Source organism: Schistocerca serialis, chromosome 3 (assembly GCF_023864345.2).
Source record: "Schistocerca serialis cubense isolate TAMUIC-IGC-003099 chromosome 3, iqSchSeri2.2, whole genome shotgun sequence".
Lineage (NCBI taxonomy): Eukaryota > Metazoa > Arthropoda > Insecta > Orthoptera > Acrididae > Schistocerca > Schistocerca serialis.
Genome location: NC_064640.1, coordinates 247,301,906 through 247,321,828, shown reverse-complemented (window position 1 = coordinate 247,321,828; position 19,923 = coordinate 247,301,906). Strand labels below are relative to the sequence as shown.

At 36.9% G+C, this 19,923-nt stretch overlaps 1 protein-coding gene across 1 annotated transcript in view; it reads left to right on the top strand.

Annotated features, from left to right (window-relative positions):
* Positions 1–19,923, top strand: part of LOC126469996 (bromodomain adjacent to zinc finger domain protein 2B-like) — a 296,201-nt gene that overhangs the window by 238,484 nt on the left and 37,794 nt on the right. The window contains exon 28 of the mRNA XM_050097452.1: positions 1,782–2,001. Within this exon, the coding sequence (XP_049953409.1) occupies positions 1,782–2,001 (220 nt within the window). The remainder of the gene's footprint in view (positions 1–1,781; positions 2,002–19,923) is intronic.

The window sequence follows — 19,923 nt, the reverse complement described above, 5'->3', positions numbered from 1 at the left end:
TCTTTCATACTGGGATGTGCAAACCAGACTATGTGAGTGTACTGCATGCAGGGTTATTGCTCGATTAGTGAAGCTGTATTGATAGGTTTTAAATTTGTCATTGTATACTCCTGAACTTTTTCACTGCACATTTTCAACAATTTCAGTGATGCAGAACTATGAATGACTACTTTATATAATTGCCCTTTTTTGGAAGCATTGTAATGCTTAATGTATCAGATCATCAGATAATATGAGCCTTTCTTTCCAAGCCTCGTTAAACTTTCATACTAATATATATATATATATATATATATATATATATATATATATATCAATTAACTATTTAAATATCACTTCTATACAAAAGTGAAAGAACTATGATACCCTAAAGTTGTATCTTTTGCAGACACATTTTTCTGATTCATCAGAAATCCAGTTAACTCAGACAAGTCAAAACAAATATTTTAATTATATATCTACAGACATGCAATATATCATTTTCATAGTAGAAAATTCATGGGAGTCTAATAAGAACTCAATATGGAGGTGAATTATTGAGATAATGGAGATCACAGGATAGAAACAGCAAACAAGAATAAGGAAATGCTACAAGTCACCCGCAGATAACTAATGCAGTATGTACAGATACAAGCAACAGATCATAAAACACAATGCTTTTTGAACTTTTGCTTTTTTTCTAGTGTATGTTCATGTTATCCCCTCCTCCCCCTTTCTCTCTCTCTCTCTCTCTCTCTCTCTCTCTCACTCACTCACTCACACACACACACACACACACACACACACACACACACACACAAAATGGATATTCATAGTGCTGTAGTTGTGGCAACGGTGTGTACATAATTGTTCCCACTAACAGATTTGTGGATCTGCATAAGGTGGGTGGGGGTTGGGGTGATCCGGGTGAGGGGGAGAGAGACATGTGGAATTAGGAGCAGATAAGGAAGTATTGGAAGCCAGCTAGGGGATGTCGTTCTCGGTGTTAATTATATTAACAGTCACATATCTTCCAATTTGATAACGTGGTCTAATGTGCTAATATGTGGTTCATTATATCTTATTTGGGTATTTGTTGTTATAGTAGTAATTGTAAAGACACAGGAAAAGCCTGAGGGGTGCTGATTACTTTTTTTACTAAGTAGTCGAAATACACCCTTTGAGTGCAGAGGCTGCCCCAACTAAATATAGTAGTTTTTTCAACAAGGGGCTGTTGCAAACAATGATTTTCCATGAAAGAACATGTAATAAGAATGCCATTGTGAAAATTGCAAATATCTTGCATTTACACCAACCTGATATTTATGATTCAGCTGAAGACATGGACAAATAACAAATTCCTTTTATGTGCAGGTAGGCAGGTGTGACTGAGCTGAAATATCCCAGAGTGTATACCAAATGAAATCAAATAAAGATAGTAAACTATCAGAAGTATTGCCTGTTTTAACAAAAATGTTTGAAAGATTAATTTGGTGAAATTACGCATGTCTGTTCCTGCTCAAGCTGTTGAGCATGTGATATCTAAAATACTTGCGTCTTTATCTTCTGTGCTATGACGTTTCACTCTCAATTGGAATGTATTAAAGGAGATCTGCAGTTACCTGAGGAGCTGTATACACTACGTGCTACTGTTCTGCTAATTTTCTTTGAAACCTTTATCAAACTGTGTGAACTGTCTTTTCATATAGGTTGACTGTGTTTTGAGTGATTTATTTGTACAAGAAGTACAAACAAGTAATCTACAAATATGGTGGTTTCTATCACATGATTTTTGTTTACAGCTCAGGGGATGTAAACCTGTCTGGCATATCTGGAGATACTCTAACCTGTGATGACAGCATCCCCAAGGGGCTGGCCGTGTGGCGGGAGGCTGTGGGGCGTGCTCACACATCAGCACAACTTGCGATGGCTCTCTACATGCTCGAGGCCTCCATCGCTTGGGACAAGAGCATCATGAAAGCCGTGAGTTCGGTTACATCCGCATCCGGCAAAGGTTCTAGTGTGGGTATTCGCTTGATTTTGCTTTTTCAGTTCTGACTGTTTCCTTTAGCATCCTCCTATGGCTTTCTCCACAGTAAAACCTTGAAGTGTCATTGTATCTGAGAGTGAGATATAATTCCAACAAATTGAGTGGGAAAATGAAGAACCACTTTTTCCATTTACATGGATTATTAGGTGGTTTAACTAATTAAAATCTGAACCCAAGGATGACATATTAATGATGTAATGTGAATCAGTACAATTAATCAGCATATTAATATTTTTATTATTATTCATAATACATATTCCTTTCAAATTTTTGGAGCTGTCACATTTGTAGAAGTTACTAGATTATAATGAGGTCCCATTGTATTATAGTGGTGTCAATTGATTTTTGTGCATACCGCGTGTGTGTTTTAATTTACTGACTAAGAATTTGCAGCTGATCACTGCTATTTTTGGCATTTGTTCCATGATGCTGTGTATTTAAAACTGAAGCTCATCATTTAAGTTGAATTAAGTGCAAACATGTAAAATAATGTGCACAAGTAGAGGCAGATCTCGTGTGAGAGCACACAACAATTTTTCCAATTATTGCAAACTTTCATTGAGGAAATTAAAAGTAATGTTTGCTGTTTCAGTATAATCTCACTTCTAATTTAGTTTTATGTATTATCGAGGTTAAGTTTTGATTCACCTTAATTAATTAAGTGTCTCTTTGTTTTACATAACTCTTACAAGCTATTTAATACACTGCATATCATTTATAAGTAATAAGAATGGAAGTTCAGCATCATTTCTGCCAACACAAATTACTTTATTTTCAGCTTCAGGGAGCTTACAGTACTGCCACACAAAGTTTCTTCACAGTTCATTATATATTGTCTTACATGTTACAGTTGATCACCCTAAAAAAAGTATGGCTTTTTAACAAACCTACAGTATCATGGAAGAAGTCAATCTAGAACTCATAATTCTTGTCTCCACCATCACTCACTTTGCAATTTTATTAATTATGAAACATTTTGAATATGTTATAATTTCTACTCTTGTTGACCACGGGAAAATTTAAATACAACTGAAAATTCCACTTTGATTTAGTTTCTGGCATATAGTTATTACCATCATCAAGGATAAATTATGTATGCCTGATGTGTGGATATTTTACAATGCAAATTATTTAATAGATGTAACCAAATATAAACAAGACATTACATAATTTCCTTCCATGTTCACAACTTTATGTCCTGCTGCATCATGTAATGAAGCAGCACTTTAGAGCTGTTCAAAGACTAGTAGCACCTGTCTCTGTAATTTACATGTAACAGAGTACCAGTTTAATGCTACTGATCATTTATAAGGTTTCTGATTTAAGATCACACATAGTGGAAATATTTCATGGGTACCATATACACAGGTTTGGCTTCAATTGTAATTATGGCTTTGAGTATTAAATAAAATTACTGAATACCTACAATAGTGATAGTTTTCATATGATTATTGAGTGCAGCATTTTTTTTATCAGCTTCACATGTACAACTGGGTATTTGCTTGACTAATTGGATGTAAATATCAGTCATTAATAGCAGATTAAGATGCACTCTTTGTGAGTGTCACTTCAATTTTTGCAGCCCATGGTGATCAGGAGCAACTGCAGGAAACACACTCAAATAAAAAATAAAAAAGTTCATTTTCAAATTTTTGGATTAAAAAAGAATGGTGGAAACTGAGACACACAAAGAGAAGAAGATGCAAATCCTGTAGCTAAGGAAAACTTACTCCAAACACTGGATCAGGAATCATAAAATAATAATAATAATAATAATAATAATAATAATATTGCACTTACTCCCTCTCATTATTGTTTCCTAAGTTTTCCTTTATCCATGTATTCAAATTCAGAAAATCATTTAAAAGATAGAGAGTAAAATGTTTTATTGAATTTGTGCTTCTGTGAGCCACTTCCTTCCACTGTTATTCAGTCACCTGAAAAATAAACTATCTTCTTCTGTCATAAATATTGTTAATATTAATAAATTTATAATCATTTTGATTATTAACATAAGTTAACATATACCATAACTGAACTGAAGCACCAACATTTATTGCAATTTAAGAATGACTAGGGCACACAAGCCATATCAGTACATTTATATGGTAGCAAATCACTGTAATATACACCGAGCAAGGTGGCACAGTGATTAGCATATTGGACTCGCATTCAGGGGGACAATGGTTCAAACATGCGTCCAGCCATCCAGATGTAGGTTTTCCATGATTTCCCTGAATTGCTCCAGGCAAGTGCCTGAACGGTTCCTTTCAAAGGGCATGGCCAATTCCCTTCTCCATCTTTGACACACTCCAGGCTTGTGCTCCATCTCTAATGACATTGATGGCGACGGGACATTAAACCCAATATTCCTTCCTTTCTGTCTACTGTGATCTGTGATATATGTCAGTGTAATTCTAAATACTGATATCTCTTACAAGATAGCCAGAAGATTTGTAATCTGTCCCACTCCTCTGAAAAATCTGTTACTGAAATAACAAACACACATTTTTACCAGGACACAGAATTTTGTTGTGAATCAGAATTCAAAAAAGAAGTTGTCGGTCATAATTGACCTTTTTGTTTTTGGATGATTTAAATTTCACACATGCTTTCTTTTACTAACAATAAGTAACAAAGAGCAACCACTATAAATGATGGAGCAAAATAAGAACTTTGGAAAATACAAGAGGAAGAAGTGTGTATGTTTCATGCATCAACACTGGCATATTTTGTCATATTTAAATAGGTAACATTTTCAGAAAGCATGAAATTAAGTTGAAATGGATGAAAGTGGTATCCGATGTCAACAACTTCTCTAAATGACCAGTTGAAAAGTTTCAAGAGAATAGTTGAGATGAGCCAGTAGTATTGCCCCATTCCCTTCCTTTAACACAGTATGTTAATATATACTTTTTTTATTATAAATAGCAAGCAATAGTTGTCAGGATTCTTGGGAGAATGATAAGCTACTAAACTGTATCGTATACTTAACAGGCAAATACATGGTTTTTGTGCAGCTGGATGTACAATTACATCTCACTGAAGGATGCTTCACAGTGAATACTTCTGCTTCATGAGGCTTGGGGAGTGGTAAGCCAACATTTGTAAAAGAGCAAGACAGTTCAACATCAGTGCTACTTGCACAATCATCTGCAAAGGATGAGAGTAGTAATTGTGTGCTCAGATAAAAATAAAAGGTAGCAGCCACCACCAAATTGCAGACATTCTAAAAACAAAATGATTCCTAAGCAATATATCTGGATTAAATAATGTATCATAGATAAAGGTAGCATCATGCCACATATCACATTCTGGGAGATGGGTGTAATCAGTGCATTCCCTGGGAATAGTTGCGAACATGACAGGAATAGTAGAAGAAAATCATGTTTCAAAAGGAGTGTATAGAGATTGGAGCTGAAATATTAAGGGTGTCTGAAGACAGCGAGGGTGAAGAAAAAAGGAGTTGAAAGTTAAAACTCCCATAATGAGTAATGGAAGATGATTTGATTCAACTCACAAAATTCTCATAAGTATGGCCTGGCTGCAAATGTAAAGCAATACTGGATGTTTTGGGATGTGTGAAGGAAAGACAATATTAGGAGGCACTAGTAAGACAAGACTGGTGACTTGCAACCCAGATCAAAAGAAATATTCTACTGGCAGGATAAGATGCAAGTGTCAACTGCATTTTTTTTTCTCCTGCTCTTGATAAGAATCTCTAGCTGTAAAATATCAGTAAGCTATCTGCTCTTTCCTTTATCATGATTTTTATTAATATTCGTTTCAGATAATATGAAGTAAGATGCAAATAATCAAGAGGAAGATACAGAATATACTTATCAAACTACTTTAGAGTGTATTGCAGTTGTTACTTTGTACTGTTATCAATAACTCTATTTCCATCTGAATCTGCAAATGAAGTTACAGAAAAATGACTTACTTGTATACTTCATTATGTGTCCAAAACTCTCTTATCATATCTTCCTTAAACTTAAGCAGAATGTAATTGATGTTGTAGTCTTGTTGTATGGTTGACATCAGATAACTGTTTTTATCATAGTATTTTGAAAGAACATAATCTTCCTAGATTTACATCTAATTAAATACTGTGGGCATTGTCCTACCACTTATAGTGACTACAACAACAGATTGCAATCCAAGAAGAATGCTTTGATCTCAGTGTTTTTCTCACAACATTGTGAGGAGTTTTTTTTCCAAACCACTGTGTAAATTAGTCTTGCCTTCATATAATATTAGCAGAAGTAAAGAGATGAATGAAATCATGGAAGAGTTGAGTGGCGAGGAAAGTTGAAAGGTGATACTTGGAAAACTTTGTTTTGTTTATATAGGCTGTGCATATGTTCAAATTAATATGCTACTGCTGATAATGATGATTTAAATCTGTTTACAAAATAACAATTTATCAATGTGTGTTTGCACGTAATTCATACAAGATGATGAGCTTATGGTATGGAGGTACAATATAATTAAATACAAGGGCCATTTCATAAATAGTACACAAACTTTTTTATTTATTTCAGTGTTTATTTATTTGCATTATTTCCTCACAATTCGTCATTACAGTATCCCTGCTTCTCGATAACCTGTGTCCCAGTGTAATAGAAATTTTATAGTTCTATCTAACAACCCATCTTTATTCAACTGATGAATGACTCAGGTAGTGGCAACAGAAGGTTCTACCAGAGATGAATAATGGCATCCTCACGTAGGTTGTTTCCACTTTGGAATTAAAAGTGTGGTTGATTCAAGGCAGGGCTCTAGGGTGCATGAGATAACATTTTACAAATGTATTAACACAGCTTTTCAGTTATGATACTGTCAGTGTGCAGGCAAGCAATGCATGGAGAATGAGTGAGCCAGCCTCAAGCAACTAAGGTCAGTTATTGTGTATTTTTCTTTTAAATTGTTGAATGAATTTACAATAATACACTCTTGAGTTGATTCAGGAGTACGCATTACCAAAGATCATCATTTGTGTGACATTTGAAGTTGTTTTGGCCCTGAGGATGACTGACCTCTCATCTCATTCAAAAGGAAGGAAGAATGGGTTTAACATCCCATTGACATTGAGATCATTAGGGATGGAGCACAAACTCAGATTGTGTCAAGGATGGGGAAGGAAATCAGCTGTGCCCTTTCAAAGGAACCATCCCTGCATTTGCCTGGAGTGATTTAGGGAAATAATGGAAAACCTAAATCTGGATGGCTGGACACAGGTCTGAACCATCATTCTCCCAAATGCGAGTCCATTGTGCTAACCACTGTGCCATCTCACTTAGTTCATCTCATTCAATTGTAATTTCAACTCAGAGTTGGGATTTAAGCTCAAAGTAACCCATGTTTCATGAATAGTGATGATTAAAAGCAAGTAAGATTGGCTTTCAATGTCAAATTGTGTTTCAGAAAGTTTTCAGGTCTAGGAATTTTTCAATACTGTTTAGCACTCAAGCACTGAAGGACCCATTACACAGAATCTTTTCAAATTATGTGTCAGGATACTGACTCCCTGCAGCTTCAGAAATTTCCTCACATATTGCACAATGATCTTTTCATAAGTTTCATATTTTGTTTGTCTGTTGATGTTTTTGGCATTCCTCGTCCCAAGACGAGGAATGTTGTTTATGCTCAAATGGCATTAATGAAAACTGTTAGCCCAATGAGAAGCTTTTATGGTTGGATTTCATTTAGATTTTGCCATGTTAAGTTTTGATCTTAATGTACAATATTTCATGCTGAACTTTATGCTGAGAAAAGCAAAACTACCCAAGCCTCTTCCACAAATCTTGGCCTACTAGTGACATAACCAACAATGTAGATGCATCAGTCATTCCACAGTGTTGTCGACCTGTGTGTTATTTATGAAATGACTCTTGTAAATGAGGTGATCTCAAGTTTGTACTGGTGGTCACTTTCTAAATGAAATTATTACATTCACACCAAAGAAGACTAAGACTGGACACTGATATAGAAATATTTGCATTTAGGTATGAAGGGGCAAGAACTGAAATGTAGATGTTGTGAAGCAACGTGAATTTTATCAGAAAAAAGAAAATGGTTTTACTGTATCCTACCTAAATTCCTAAAATCCACTCTTTTTTCTATTATTTTTGCAGTCTCTTTAATACAGCAGAAAGTATTTATTTCTAAAACCGTATTCTGCTATCCTCTGGATAATTTTATTTTGTAATTATATTTTAATGCAAGTGGCTAATACTAAAATGCTTAACAGTTCAGACCTATTAACTGTTATTAATTTTAACAGTGTTTCTTCTTATGCACCATTTTCTTGCTGGCATGTGCTTGTAGAAATTAGTAAACGTGCCTTTTGTGTAGCACAAGCTTTTGGAATTGCAGGTTTCTGCACATGTGCGCATGCACAAGCGTGGTTGCACGCATGCACACGCACGCACGCACGCGCACACACACACACACACACACACACACACACACACACACACAGAGAGAGAGAGAGAGAGAGAGAGAGAGAGAGAGAGAGAGAATTGTTGTATGTTTTACGAGACTTTTGGATACTTTATAATGTACAGTTCTCATTATTTTGATACTTAGTTATAAATATTGCACTGTGTTGTTCTCTTATACACTTAAGACTTCCAGTATTTTGGAAAATATTGGTAATACTTGCTCTTTGGTATAATTTTACTTCAAATCCATTTCTAATGTGGATACAATGATGATTACAGATATAATGTAGTGATACATTAAGTAGTTATTTAATCTGATGGTGTCTAAGAAATTTAGCTTCATATTACTCATTGGATTACACAAGATAGACCTGATACCCTCAACAAAATCCCAAGAGATATTGCAGAGAAATTTGTTGTTGAATTTAATTGTTTGCAAAATTATAAATTTATTGCTGACAGTAGATTGAGATCCCACATTTACATTCAGATCTGCTGTACAAGTCATTCTAAGGCCCATGGCAAAGTACAAGCCTCAAATTGTTTTTTATTGTATGATATATTAAGAACTGCTTTCACTTCTTTCAAAAGTAGAGTGTAGGGAGAATGAGATTTGCAGTCACTGTGTGTGTTCTAATTAATCTAATTATGTCATAAAGGACACAATGTAGTTGATGACATGTTGTCGCTATTTTTATCACTGAAAACCAGTTCTTCAAATATTCTTGGTAGTTGTTTAATTATATAATTCTCATCTTTCGTACAGTGTCTGCCAATCCAGATTTTTGTCGTTTCTATTATACTATCTGATTATTTAAAGAAGCCCCTGACCATCTTCAGTACACTTTTTATGTTTACATTTTATTACTTCTATTAGTTCAATCCGGTTTTGAACCTAAAGATTGGAGCTAGATTTATACATGTGTAGTACAAGCACACCCTTGTGTAGATTGAGATATGCAAGCAGGTAGCAAAAACTTATTTCCTGCATTAAATTTGACTTCTTCTTATGTGATCATTACATTTCATATCTCTGTACATTATTGCTTCCAGGTATTTTTGTGTTGTCTGATTCTAAGTGTTAAATGTTAATGATTTAGGTAGAGGGTGCATAGTCATCTAGAATCAACTATTCATGACTTAAATCGCAGTTTATCAATTATTTTCAGGGCAAAGTTTTAAGTTGAAGCCATTGTTTGGGAGTGTGATATGTATCTAATAAGAAACATAAGGACTGTGCATTGCAGACAGCACTACAGTTGTACCACAGGGTTTGATATTTGGGCTGCTCATATTGCTGTTGTATATAAATGACTATCGAAGAAACTGAAGTAGTTCACTTTGCTGATGATGCAAGCATTGTAATCAAGCCTAATGGAGACACTTCAACAACTGAAAATGTAAATAGATTAAAAAAACTACTAACTGGTTGTGTGCATGTGACTGTCACTGAAATTGGAAAAATTGAAATAAATGCAGGTCTGTGCCTCACAAGTCCTGACCACTCCATTACAAATAATGTGCCAGTTTTAATAATAAATGAAACAGACTCTAAATCCGTAGGTGTGTATGAGAACTAGGACTGGGAATCACAGTTACACATCTTCTTAAAATCTAATATCTGTAAGGTTTGCATTAATAGGGGACTGTGGAGATCAAAATGTCAGAAGTTGACTTAATTTCCTATTTTCATTTGCAAATACCTTATGGCATCATATGCAGTGGTAACCGCTCATTGAGGAAGAAAGAAGGAAATATGACATCCACTATCCTTTATTCAACTGCAGTGTGGCATAAAAAGGAGTGAGGTATTCATCCATAAAAGTATTTGATCACCTACCCAGTGATGTAAAAAATTAAAAAGATAATTGAATTAACTTCAAACAGAAATTGAAATCATATGTGAATGATCGGCATGTTAACATATTTTTCACTGAGAACATGCATGATAATTATAAAACTTTCACGTTGCACATCATAGCGAGAGTTCACAGTTATTATCCATGGAACATGCAGATAAATAAACTAAACTGTCTGGTTATAGATTTTGTAGTGAACATAAACTTTTGTACAGGTACATCATTTTTTCTGATCACACTGCTATTGTGAACACCCACCAAACAGTCAGCTATTGTCACCAGATAATGTAATACATATGAATAGTGAGCTATGTCTGAGTAGTAAGGTGTATCTTAAATATAAGTTTTGTAGAGTGGTTTCTTCAGTTGTTTTGTAGGACATTTTGTCTTGTGTGTCACTAACAGATTTTCCTGGTTGTTGCTGGATGACTAAAATCCCCTTCCGGTTGTTATACCATGGATGGGAAGGTGAAGATGAAAACTCACAATTGAAATTTTCAGTGCTTTGGTAGACAAATTGTGTTATAAAATTGTGATCACTTCTGATAACCATCTTGTAGACAGATGTGACGTCTGCTTTGTTCCAACTATTGGGCTCAGTTTTTGTGTTTTAGGGATCTACTATAGATTATAGTTAACAGAGGGCCTACTCAGGTGCAAATTGTGTATAGAATTTGATAGGGATTCCATTAGGCTGTTGGGTTTGTTCAATTTTAATGGTTTCAGCAGTTTGTCAGTGCCACTGACACTAATATCAATTTCACTCATCTTTTCAGCGGTCCAAGAATTAAGTTGGGGCAATACTTCTGGGTTTTACTTTGTAAAGGAATATTTGAAAACAGAGTTAAGAATTTATGCTTTTGCTTTGCACCTCTCAACTACGTTTCCAGTCATGTCTGTGAGTGGCTGGACACTGACTTAGGTGCCACTAACAGCCTTTACATATGACCAGAATTTCTACAGATTTTGTGAAAGATGATTTGACAGTATTTTGCTACAATAGTTATTGAATGCCTCATACATTGCTTTGTTGACTTATAAACATGTTTCATTCAGAATCTCTTTATCTATAGCCCTACACTTTGTTTTACACATATTCTGCAGTGGTCTCTGTTTCTGTCGAAGTTTCTTTATAGTGACTGTGTACTATGTAGGACCTCTTGCATTATGAACTGTCCTACTGGGTACCTACCCATCCAGTGCATGGTCAACTATTCTTTTAAACTTGAGCCATAATTCCTCAACATGCTCCTGTCCTGAGGTAAAAGTTTCAAGTTCCTCATTGAGATATGACACAATTTTTTCTCTGTTTACTGAACATATAAATCTTTCTGCTTGTGTTAGTTGCTCTTTACGTTTTGGTATTCTGGGTTGCTATAACTGCATCATGGTCTCTGACACCAATTTCAATTTGTTGCTATTAGATCCAAAATATTTTCCATCATGGGTGGAGTTCTGAACTATTTGTTCTAGGTAGTTTTCGGAGAAGGCATTTAGTAACATATCAGGGGATGTCTTGTGATGCCCATGCATAAAAAGACTGTACTTATCCAAATTGTTTGTTGGATGATTAAATTCTCGTCCAATGGTTGCTGTATCATTAGGGAACTTACATACAAGTGAACTGAGGTTTTCTCTAAAGTTTTGGGTTACACCAGGAGGAGAATCAGGTGGTCAGTTGTCAACAGAAGGACCCATTATAATTTTTTACCCATACTTGATACAGAGTCTTGCCCAAATGATCTCATTGGCAGCTTCAACTTCTATCTCGGTGCATTTGACTTTCTTGTCTACTGCAACAAATGCACCATCTCCAATTCCCATTTCCCTATCCTTTCATTGTACACTTAAATTTTCTCTAAAGATCTTGCAACTACTAACCTCTGGTTTATCATGAGAACGTCAGTGCCTTTTAGGAGTGCTTCAAACTTTGGCACTTTGTTGCGAATACTTTGATATTTAACCACTTCGATTTTGATGCTCGCATCTGTGGGAGTCTTTTCTTTGGATCTTATGCTGATACGTTGGGATTTCCCACAGCTATCATTATCTAGATTGAATGGAGAGTTGCCTGATCTAAAAAAAAACTTGTGAGCACACCACACAAAGTCAGATACTTGGGTAGCTGCCTCTAATGTCTAGTGCACACCTGACCTGTTGACCAATTTGGTGTTCAAACCAACATTAGGATCATTGATGATTACACTATTTACTTTGATATTAAGAAATATAGCCACTCACCTAATAGCTAAGATGTTGAGCAAGAGACAGGCATAGCATTATATAAAGAATATTTAATACTATAATGAGCCCACTGTTGATAACACCAGGTCCTTCTGTCTCACTCAACCTTACCTGGATGTGCAGGTCTAGAGCATATTGTGTAACATTCTTGAGTTTTATTGTTTTATACTGCACATATTCATCCCAAGGCTTATTTTGATTGCTCAGATAATCTGACATCTGATTCGTGTCACAATCTCTTAAGCAGAAATATTTCTCTACAATTCTTAACATTCCCTTAACACCTGTAGTTACTATAATAGCATTATTGCCATTAATTCCCTCCACTTTGTTCAGTGAATTGAAGAGTTTGTTTTTTGGCTACTACCTGGAAGCTGTGGTGACCCTTATAAGTAAGTTCACTAAGCTGAATCTCAATGTAATTTACAGAAAAAAAAGTTTTTTACAATCTCACATAATCCTTGTCTCTGGCACCTGCATTTATCTCCCAGTTAATGGCTGATAAGGTAAAATCCCCCTCAGTTACCATAGTGTGATCAGGAAATTGTAACACATTATTCTCCAAAATTTTCTCTCAGGCATTATGACTCTGTAGTTCCTAAAGCTGATGCCCTATAAAAGCAACTGATTACCATGTTTGAGCCCCCTTTGGTACATTTACTCATACTATTTCACATTCAGAATATGTAATAACCTCACAAGATATTATTGAGTTCTTTACACCATACGATATGTGCCACCATTGGCATTCAGTTTTCCTTTGTGGTACATATTCCAGTCAGAATTTACAATTTCACTGTTATTCAGCTCTAGTTTCAGCCTGCTTTCTGTTCTTAATATTGTGTGGGCATTATTATCTGTAATATGTTGAGACAAATTCCTGACTAATACCACAATAATGCTTGTTTTATGTTTCTAATTCTCAAGGACAAATACCCTCATCTGTGATTAATGTGGTTGTTTTCCTCACTTCTAAGAGTACAACTCCATGTCCATATCGCAGAGAAATTCCTGAACAGAAATAAGTAGTCAGTTACCAACATGTAAATGATCAGCAACTCAGTGCCACATGACATTCATGCTGAAATGAGCTACAAATTGTGGTGGGCTGCACCCAGTTCTTCCAATAGTCACTAGCAGAACCTTCCCCACATCTTTAATTAGACCCCCCCCCCCCTCCCCTTGAAAACACACCCAGTGAAGACTGACATTCCTACCTGCTCTCTCAGCTGTTTCCATGAGACACCATTAATCATCTTACACTGGAGCTCACAATGACCACTATAACCACCCTTTGTGCTTATCTGGACTTTGCAGGGAAGTCAGCCAGAGCTCCAAAAGATGGGCCATCCTGTGCTTGCTCATATGTGCTTTAAACAATGGCCAGCATCTCTTTTCTGTTACTAAGGGGTAACAGGACAGCTGTGCTGTCATTTCTAATGGATCTCTTATCTTCACAATTAATAAAATTATATGCTTCATCAAATGAAGGTAATGACTGGCACTGAGGGTATCCTCAATATGATGAGGCATATTAACTATACTAAATTATATCTGCCATCAAAGTGAAACAGCGATGTGACCACGTCAGTAGGAGACAGACATTTAACTTGCATTGAATTGAGATATCTGAAGCGTACATACCTGAAGTAGCTCATTGTGTATTGTAGAAAAATCTGAGTCATTGCTAAAGATCCCGTGTCTCCCGTGTTGGTCTTCTTGTGATATAACGAAGAACTTGCTGTAGTATAGGAAAGAATGTAATTTAAATAGCCTTTTTATGACGGCAGTTGAGCATTTTTCATTCAACACAAAGCAGTGTCATGTGATGTAGAGAGAGGTACCCAATCTTGGAGCATTTAAATATGGTCTTTACTGTAAGGTGTTGAGTTAGCAAAGTGTTGTTCTGCTGCACTGTAACATGTCACAAAATTCTACCTAAAACATCTCCAGTCATTTAGTTTCCTACAACTGCTTACTCTTGTGACGTCCTTTACTAGAAGAGCTTTGTTCATGTCTTCTGTGACTCCTTTAATGTAGTGTGACATTTTGTCGGCCTCTGTCATGTTGGGATTCACAATGTGGCATAGGAATAAAACGTTCTGTATGTACAAGTGTTGTTTCCCCATGATGTTGGACCCTGTTCTTTGATTGATCTTCTGCCAAGTGGACTTGCTGCTGTTTGTCATCAAATGTTTTCTTTAGTTTGGCCTGGAAATCTCTCTGCTATTTAACTCCTTTTCATTGTTCTTGAACCATTGCTGGGCTATGCTGTCCAAGTAAAAGTACACAGATGCCAAACACATCATGTCACCTCGCCTGTTGTCTTTGGTGACTTGGTCAGATCCTTTCAGCAATTTCATCAGGTCCTGACCAGTGTCTGCAGAAAACACTGATGCATGTCTGATGTGCAACCGACTTATTGCTGTTTTGGAATTCATCTGTCTTCTGAATATAGGGATCTTAGGAACAAGGTACTGCTTGTCTTCTGGTTCCTGTTCGTGTAAGCGTCATCTCTTACGTTGTGTTTTGGAGCCACAGTGATGTAGATGTTCAGAAGTACCTGATGTCTCCACCAAAAAATGTCATGTCAAAACCACAATACAGTCCTAATCCAAAAGGAGGGTCATCAGTGATGTACAATGCTTAGAACTGGAAGCACATTTATTACTGGCACCAATGTACAGCCAGAACGGAACTGATCTCTTGAACAGAGAGTGTAGTTATTTATCCAAACATCAAATATTCTAGAATGCTAGTATTTATACAACCATTGAATATTGCAGATATACAAACATTATGAACATAAGATGTTTCAAGAACATTCCACAAATGATAAATATGAAATAACAAGTAATTTGTAATGGTTGGGTTTGAACTGGCAACCTGCTGCACACCAGCCAGAGAGTGCTATAAGCACTGGCTAGTGAGATGCAGTCTGGGAGAGATGGTATGGATTTTTACACTTGTGGGGAATGTGGAACTATCAGAAAAGTTACTAGAGCACGACTTTGGGCCATACCATATCCTTTGTCACTTGTCTGACATCACATGTGAAGTTGAGGAGTATGATCCTTCATCAAGAACACAAAAACACAGAGATATCATCCACATCCTCTGTATGAAGTCTTACTACAGGCCAGAGGTGCAGATCGATGATAGGAAGTTCAAGGAGACTAAATATCCATGTGCTGATCATGAAGTATTGTGGTAGTGGCTGTCTTTCATGCTCATCATAGTGAAGAGTATATAATAACATGACCAGAATGTGAGGGTCCACCAGCTCGGACATATGGAGGACTCTTGTCAAAACTTGAGCCAGGGTGCTGTAATTGGCTCCAATGAGCACTTCTGAATATGTGGCTTATGTTTCTCCAGGGGAAGAAAGAATGCTACAAGCTCTGGTGCATGCAGAGTAGCATAGTGGTTAGTGTCTGGCTGGTGTGGTGCGGGTCACCAGTTCTAACCTGCCTGCCTGCAATTATGTGTTTTTTTTTTCATACTTATCTTTTCTGTAGTGTTCTTTAAATACATAGTTTGGAACTTAAATAGTGGCAACACTGCTGTGGAGACACTATGCAATCGAATCTACTATTGTCACTGATAGCACACGTTGTTGACATACGTACCTTACCTCTGAGCAAATGGACCCTCGTGTCCCATGTCACCAGCATGTGCGCAGTTGAGGGGACCACAGTCACTTGTGAGTGAGCGGTCTAGCGTAATGGTGTCACTATGTTTTCGAAACAGGAACAATGGAGTTGGATCAAGTTTGAATGTGCCAGAGATCGTACGGCATGACAGTGTCATCAAGGTCTTCAAGAGGCATGCGGGGAATCAGCATTGCCATACAGAACAGTGGCACGTTGGGTAAAAGCCTTCAACAAAGGTCAGCAAACTGTGACAGACATGCGTCGGGCAGGGCGTCCTAGCATCTCTGAAGAAGAAGTGCATGCTATTGCCATGTTAGTGGACAGTGATCGATGCCATATGGTTCGTGAGCTCCCCCACGAAACCGGATTAGCGCATATGACTGTGCTTTGCATCCTGAAGCATGTGAAAAATTGCATCATGATGGGTTCCGCATGACTTGATGGAAATGCAGAAATAGATGCGTTATGACGCTACTCAGATACACTTGGAGTGCTATGAGGGCGAAGGAGAGGCTTTCTTATGCAGAATCATAACACTGGATGAGACGTGGGCCACATCGTATGAGCCAAAACTGAAACGCCACTCCAACGAATGGCGTAATTATGGGTCGCCGCGAAAGCCGAAAGTGTATCAGAGCCCCAGCATGGTGAAAGTTATGGTGATTCTCATGTACGAGTGTGATGGTGCTATCCTAATGCATTACATTCCTCCATGGCAGACTGTCAGTGCGCAGTATTACTGTTCATTTTTGGAGCATCACCTGTGACCAGTTCTGCAAAATAAGCGGTGACACTTTCTGTGCAAACCCCCCATCATTTTGTGTGACAATGCACAGGCGCATACTGCGCAAGCTGTGGCTGCTCTGTTCGGTTGATGGGACTGGGAAGTACTGTACCATCCACCCTATTCCCCCGACTTTATTCCTTGTGACTTGGATTTGATTCTGAAGATGAAGGAACCACTTCATGGCATTCATTTCAGAACTGTTCCAGAGATTTGACAGGCAGTAGACCACTCCATTCACACCATCAACAGAACGGGCTCTGCTAATGGTATACTACGCCTTCCACATCGCTGACAATGGGTTCTACACAATGCTGGTGACTACTTTGAAGGATAGTTACAGGTGCAAACGTGTAATTCTTTTGTATCAGTTGTGAATAAATAGTTGCCACTATTTAAGTTCCAACCCTCATATCTTATGTTTGTAACGTTTGTAGGACTGGAATATGCCATGGTTGTATAAATACTAACATTATGGAATATCCATTGCTTATATATATAACTGCAGTCTCCACCTAGGAGATTAGTTCTGTTCTGGCTATATATTAGTGTCAGTAATAAACATGCTTTCAATTGTAAGTTTTATGCTTCATCGACCACCCTGCCTTTGGACTGGAACTTGATTGTAGCTTTGATGTGACAATGACATGACTTCCTGAAAGCCATGGATTTAGGAGATGCTAGATGCAATATTTCTCAATTTCTAAATATCAGTTGACCCTGTACCACACCTACACTTAACATTGAAAGTACAAATGTGTGGGGTATCAGGCAAAATTTGTGACTTGATTGAGGATTTATTCACAGAAAGTACACAGCATGGTATCTCACATGAAGAGTTATCGACAGATGTAGAGGTAACTTCAGATGTAGCCCCAGGAAGTGTGTTGGGTCTATTGCTGTTTATGTTGTATCAATGACTTTGCAGACAGTATTAATAGTAATCTCAGGTTTTTTGCCAAGATGCAGTTATCTACAATGAAGAACACTCTGCATAAATCTACACAAATATTCAGACAGATCTTGATAAGGTTTCCAAGTGGTGTAAAGATTGGCAACTTGCTTTAAGTGTTCAGAAATGTAAAGTTGTGTGCTTCAGAAAACTAACAAATGTAGTATCATATCAATATAAAATCAGTCACAGGTGGAATTGGTAAACTCATACAAATACCTGGCTGTAACACATAGTACAGACTTGGAATGGAATGATCACATACGTTCAGTCCTGAGTAAAGCAAGTAGCAAACTTCTTTTTATTGGCAGAATATTAGGGAAATGCATTCATTCTACAGAGAAGATTGCTTACCAGTTACTTGTGTGACTCATCCTAGAATATTGCTCAAGTGTGTGGGACCCACATCAGATAGGGCCAGCAGGGGATATTGAACGTATACAGAGTAAGGCAGCACAAACAGTCACAGGTTTGTTTGACCTACAGGAGAGTGTCACTGAAATGTTGAAAGTACTGAACAGTCTGACTCTTGAAGATAGATGGAAACTATCCTGAGAAAGTCTGCTAAAAAATACAGTAAATGTATTCACAGTTGCGAATATGGGCACTCTCCAACTATAGAATGGATTGATGACATTGAAAATTTGTGCCCCACTGGGACTCAAATCAAGATTTCCCACTTGTAGAGAGCAGTCACCTTAACCATTTAGGCTACCTGTGCAATCTACATGCTTCTTTGGAGCACATTGCATTGTATTTCTTACAAACGCAGGCAGTGCGATATAGTATCTCCTAACAAAGTTTAAAGAACTGGCTTTACATGATGACTATAGGAATATATCACATCCCTGTACATTTCACTCCCATAGGGACTGTGAGGACAAGATTAGACTAATTACAGCATGCACAGAGCCATTTAAACAATTATTCTTCCTGTGCTCCATAAGTGAATGGAAGTGGGAAAGAGCCCTAATAACTGGTACAGTGGGACATACCCATTGCCATGCAGTTGACAGTGGTTCGCAGAGTGTAGATGTAGATGTAGACAGTACAATGTATTCCCCTGCAGCTCAGTGTACTGAATACCTAGGCATCACAAATTCCGTGATCATGTCCTTGATGTGACATATTTCCATGGCCATTGTTCATTGTCAAGTGTGAAATAGATGTGGTCACACTCTCCACAATTTTCATGAAAGGGTCATACATTTTACAACAAGCATAACTAGACAACACTTTCTTCCAAGCACATTGAAGTATGCGAGTTTCCAAACAAGAAACATGGTGTAGCAGAAAAGGTTGTCACTATTTGGAATCGTTGTGATTATTGTTATTTAAGCTCAGAACCATATACTGTTATTGTTTCTATGAAAACTATGTGCCAATACTGCCATGGATTTTAAAATTCAAGCTTTGTTTTCAAGAGAAGTTCACTGAAATTTTTGCATAAACTAAGGCTATATGAGTTGGAATATTTGTATCATGAAAAGAATTTTGAAATTTTGTTCACATGAGAAACTTTTGAGTGAAATCAGCACTCTGTTTACAATGTTTTCAACATATAAGTGAACTAGGTCTTTCCGATCCATAGATCTGCATTGTTGATTATCCAACTGTATGAGACCATTTATGTGATAACTATGAAAATAATGTGGACTGTGTCAGTTCACAGGCTGTATACCCATGATGTTGATATGGCCACACACTGGGCTTTCACAGATCACTAAATAGCACAGTGCATTAAAGTTAATGAAAATACCTGTATTATTCTTTTACACTACTCATCTTATTAATGAAATGCATTTAAATTTAACAGTGAAGTGAACTGTGTTATGTATTCTAGTTGTTTCTGATTTAAAATCCATCTATGGAATAGAAGGCATTGTCAGGAGAACCCATTTTTTATTAGATTAAAAATTTACTTTGCTACTTTTCATACATAATGTGTAATTGGAC